The sequence below is a fragment of the Sardina pilchardus genome, chromosome 18 (assembly GCF_963854185.1).
Source record: "Sardina pilchardus chromosome 18, fSarPil1.1, whole genome shotgun sequence".
Taxonomy (NCBI): domain Eukaryota; kingdom Metazoa; phylum Chordata; class Actinopteri; order Clupeiformes; family Clupeidae; genus Sardina; species Sardina pilchardus.
Genome location: NC_085011.1, coordinates 16,647,548 through 16,652,547, shown reverse-complemented (window position 1 = coordinate 16,652,547; position 5,000 = coordinate 16,647,548). Strand labels below are relative to the sequence as shown.

Here is a 5,000-nt window from a genome sequence, read left to right as displayed (position 1 = left end):
CAACGACTGCAACCAGCACTGGTGTCAGAATGGAGCCACATGTGTTGACAAGGTCAATGGCTACAGGTAAAAACCTTGAGTTCAACGACCTCTTAATAACCTTGAATGACATGTATGTTCCCACTGGACTACAGCACAGTTGATTGTTTGTTTTTCAGTGGTGAGGTTAAATCCCTTTTGAGGTTGAATTATGAATGTTCCGTGGTAACATCAGAGTTCAGCATTTCAGAGTTAGAGTCAGATAGATGGCAAACCACTAGACATGATCATGGTGGATGATGGCTAACCCTAGACAAAAATGTTTCAAGAAATCAAGAAGTTTTGGTAACACTTTATATTAGCACACACATATTCACCAGTAATTAGCTGCTTACTAACATGTATATTAGTAGCATACTAGCCATTTGTTAGTCATTATAAGTCACGAATTAATACCTTATTCAGCAAGACCTTATTCTACCCTTACTAGACCCTTAATTAAGAGTTTCCCCTATGTAAGCTCCTAATTACCCCTTATTCATAGTTATGAAATAAGTTGTTGCATATGAATTATGACTTAAATATACATGGCTCAGTATGGGGCTTGTAAGGTGGTAGTACAACAAGAACAGTTATTCACCCCTAATAATACTTATCAAAGATGGTCTATTCAAACTGAACTAGACACTAAACCACATGTGCTAATAGTGTACAAACAACTAATAATTAAGTCTTTGTAATGCCAAATATGTTCCCTATTCTAAAGTTGGATCTTTGTTCACTATTAATTCACAAATAATTTGGCACTATTAACCCCCATGTATGTATACTGCCTCATACTAAAGGAGAAATCTGGTGTGATTCAATCCTTAGCTCTGCTGTTTGAGGTCAGTAGGGAAGAATAAGATGCTGTCCGTAAGGAAAAGAACAGAGAATTTGATACAACATTCAGTAGACCAAATAGCAAACCCACAACTTATTCACACCGGAAGTCTTATTTATGTGACCCTTCACACTTAAAAAAATAGTTTTGAGTTTGAGACTTTTGAGTACTCAGGAGCCAAGAAATTTAGCATACAAATATATCCAGGTTCGCCTTTCTCGCTATCTCGTATTCATTATATATTTTGTATTTGTGCTAACTTAGCTGTCTGCTTCTTGTGTAGCCTACTATGTGCTGTAATACAGTTAATAAGTGTGAATAGGAGGCAACTTTAGTTTAGGGAACACATGGGGGTTAATAAGTGCCAAATGAATTGTGAATTAAATGTGAACAAAGACACAACTTTAGAATAGGGAACATATTTGGCATTACAAAGACTTAATTATTAGTTATTTGTACACTATTAGCACTGGTGGTTTAGTGTCTAGTTCCATTTGAATAGACCATCTTTGATAAGTACTATTCGGTGCGAATAACTGTTCTTGTGGTACTACCACCTTACAAGCCCCATACTGAGCCATGCATATTTAGGTCATAATTCATATGCAGCAACTTATTTAATAACTATGAATAAGGGGTAATTAGGAGCTTACATAGGGGAAATTCTTAATTAAGGGTCTAGTAAGGGTAGAATAAGGTCTTGCTGAATAAGGTATTAATTAGTGACTTATAATGACTAACAAATGGCTAGTATGCTACTAATATACATGTTAGTAAGCAGCTAATTACTGGTGAATATGTGTGTGCTAATATAAAGTGTTACCGAAGTTTTTATAAAGTCTAAAGTTGCTTAGTTAAGGCCCTGGGCCCGTATTCACAAAGCATTTTATCTTACCACTAAGAGTACTCCTAAATCGCGCTAGAAGATTTTAGTTAGGAGTTTTCTGTTAAAAGTTATTCACAAAGCCTTTCAGACCTACTTTTAGTAAGGAGAAACGCCCACTCCTAAACTAAAAGTGAGTCTTCGTTGCTATGGTTGACGTCATTACTCATGCACGAGCTTGATGAAAGTGACCACCTTGATTGGCTGGTGATTATAACGCGGGAATGATGGCAAACCTCCCCTACGATGACGAGTTGAGTGACAGGTGTTAGGTCTTAGCTGGTGAGAATGCGTGCGCTATGTCGGGCTGTGAAGGATGGAAGATGATGAATAAATAGGCATAGCCTTAATGAATAAAGAGTAAAGCAAGCCTAGGCTTAATGAATCACTATGGACTGAAGCAGTATCTTTGCAACATGTTTTAAATTAATCTGTATGAAAACACGTAGCCTATATTTGCAAAGAGGAGAAGCGATTTAATTTAATTAGGCACAATGAGACGTTACATTTAGTTTACATGCAATGGTGGTTTTGGTTGTCGGTGGCATTATTGCATTTGCATCCTTAGTTGCAATGCACATTTATTCCCTTGCATGACAGCGAGCTCCTGCACTGCGGTCATTTCAAAACATCGCGACGTGAAATAAAAGCGGGTTGTGAATAGGTCTTAGTGAGTTAGAAGTCCTCTCGAGTTCTTTTACGCTGTCCTAGACTAAGGAGCTACTTTTAGGCTTAAAATGCTTTGTGAATAACTTTTAGTGAAAAAAATTAGGAGTCATAAAGTTAGGAGTGACACGCCCATTATTTTTAGGAGTTCCTCCCTAAATTCGCCAGTTAGGAGCTACTTTTAGCCCTAAAATTCTTTGTGAATACGGGCCCAGATCTTTTGCTAACATAACGTATTAACGTATTTCATGTTTCTTACATCACCAGTTGCCGTTGTCCCCCTGGATTCACGGGCCCCTACTGCGAAGTGGACGTTGACTATTGTGTCGGGCATCAGTGTTCGGAGCATGGCACCTGTCTGGACCAAGAGCAGAACTACACCTGCCGATGCCAGCCGGGGTATGAGGGCGCGCGCTGTGAGATGCGGGTGAACCAGTGCAGAAGCTCCCCCTGCATCAACGGAGCCTCCTGCATTGAAACGGCGCACGGGTACCAGTGCCTGTGTGCTCCGGGTTTTGAAGGTAAGGCTGGTTTGTCTAGCACATGATTACAGTAATTTCCCGCACATAAGCCGCATTGTGTGTAAGCCGCAGGACAGTGTTTTATGCAAGTTAAAAGAAACACAACCATATCAATACCATATTAACTGCCCCCCTGTGTTAACCTCATAGCTGAAGAAATTTTGCAAAATCAATATATAAGCCGCGGCTAATAGTCGGGAAATTACGGGTATATACAGTATATCTATCTGGCCTTTTAGCCTTTATTCAGTAGGACAGTGACGAATGACAGGAAACGAGTGGGAAAGCGAGAGAGATGGGATGGGATGGGATCAGGAGATGGCCATGAGTCTGTTTTGATCTCGGGTCCCCGTGGGCACACGGACCTGAATGTGGCGTGGGCACTGCAGCCACCTACGGCACAGCACCCGCCCCTGTCTAGTGCGTGTTAACTAGCACGTCTCTGTTACCTGTCTGTTTGGGCTCTTTGTTGATTTACCAAGATTGGTCATTTTGTATTTTTAAAGTGTATACGTTTGAAAATATTACAAGTACTGTATGCAAAAGTGTTTCAGTGAATGCCTTGCCTTGCCTGGCTTTTTCTATTCAGTTACATAACAAGCAAATCCACTGTTGCATATGTTCTGTGGTGCAGTATTAGGAGCAGTGAAGTATTATGTGATATATTGATAGATTGTGACAACAGAGACACCATATGCCATATGTACTGTATACCATACCTTTCCATATGTCTGGTTGGCATTTCATTTCATATAGATACTGTTCTCCTTCTAACCCATCAATGTCAGCGCCTATTTATATATTCAATCAGAGCACAGTCCCGGGTGGATAGCAGTATCATTGCTGATGGGAAGGTGTTGACAATGATAGTCAGTGTATCTGAGAGTGAACTCAGCAGCCTCTACAGGATCCCACTGTGACTAGCCGCGCATCCTGTAATGCTGAATGACTGCTGCTTTGGACAGATGTGCAAACGTGGATACAGATGGATTACTCAAACAACTGTGGCAACCGCAACAGCTGTGTCATCAGGAGTGATATTGTCTTCCGACTCTTTCAAGTGCCTTTTAATTATACTTTGAAACATGCTGTCTTTGTAATGACATGTATATATTGTAGATCATCTTGTCAAGGCCCTCCATCAAAAAAAATGGTTTCAGGCAGAATCATTGCACAAGTCAGATGCTTCATTTTACGTCACGCAAATTTGACTGTACGTCTGATGACTTAATTTGGGCGAGTTAAGAGTGACAGTAGGCAAGTGAGAGAGAGATGGGAGAGGGGTTGGAATTGAACCCAGGTCACCCAAGGCACTTGGACCTGTATGTGGTTAGGACTGATGATGGGCCATTTTGATACCACGGATGAATGAAAACCTCCAGCCATGCAGGAAAATCAGAAACAGAGTTGTATTTACAAGGGAGATGCAGTATGCCTTCACCTGAAGATCCACCTGCTGCTCTAGCTGAATAAGTAAACAGCCAGGGTTAAAATAGCCTTGCAGCTTGGTGGGGAATAGCATATAGGTCGTCCCATCTGATGTGGACCACACTGGCTCAGACATTGATTAGTGGCAACCAGGCAATCCAAAGCAGATAACTACCGACACAGAGGATGCCCCCATGAGGATCAGTGAAACGCTACAGAAACAGACCGTTCACCCTCATCTCTTCAGACAAAGATATGCCCAGGAACGCGTACAGGAACGCGACAAAAATTGAACAGTCATGTCATGCTACAAGCTCAACAGCTGACTTTGTTGAAGTATTCTATCCAAACCATAATTCTGCCTGTAAGCATAAGGCCGCTTGATAAGAAACATAAATAAGAAGCATAAGGACATAATGCATTTTGATTTGATTTCAACACTCTCATGCTGGTGCTTACAGTATAGCACAACTCCCCCAATCAGATGCCTCATTTATAATGCATGTGAAATATTTATTACAGGAAAGACCTGCTCGGAGAATGTGAATGACTGCTGGTCTAGGCCCTGCTTGAATGGCGGCTCTTGCAAGGACCTCACGAATGGCTACGTCTGTTTTTGTACTTTCGGTAAGTACACCAC

General features: G+C 41.0%; 1 protein-coding gene across 1 annotated transcript in view; it reads left to right on the top strand.

Moving 5' to 3' along the window:
* eys (eyes shut homolog) overlaps positions 1–5,000 on the top strand; it is a 204,334-nt gene that overhangs the window by 21,754 nt on the left and 177,580 nt on the right. The window contains exons 10-12 of the mRNA XM_062520401.1: positions 1–66; positions 2,679–2,932; positions 4,883–4,987. The exon at positions 1–66 is cut by the window's left edge and continues 98 nt beyond it. Of these exons, the coding sequence (XP_062376385.1) occupies positions 1–66; positions 2,679–2,932; positions 4,883–4,987 (425 nt within the window). The remainder of the gene's footprint in view (positions 67–2,678; positions 2,933–4,882; positions 4,988–5,000) is intronic.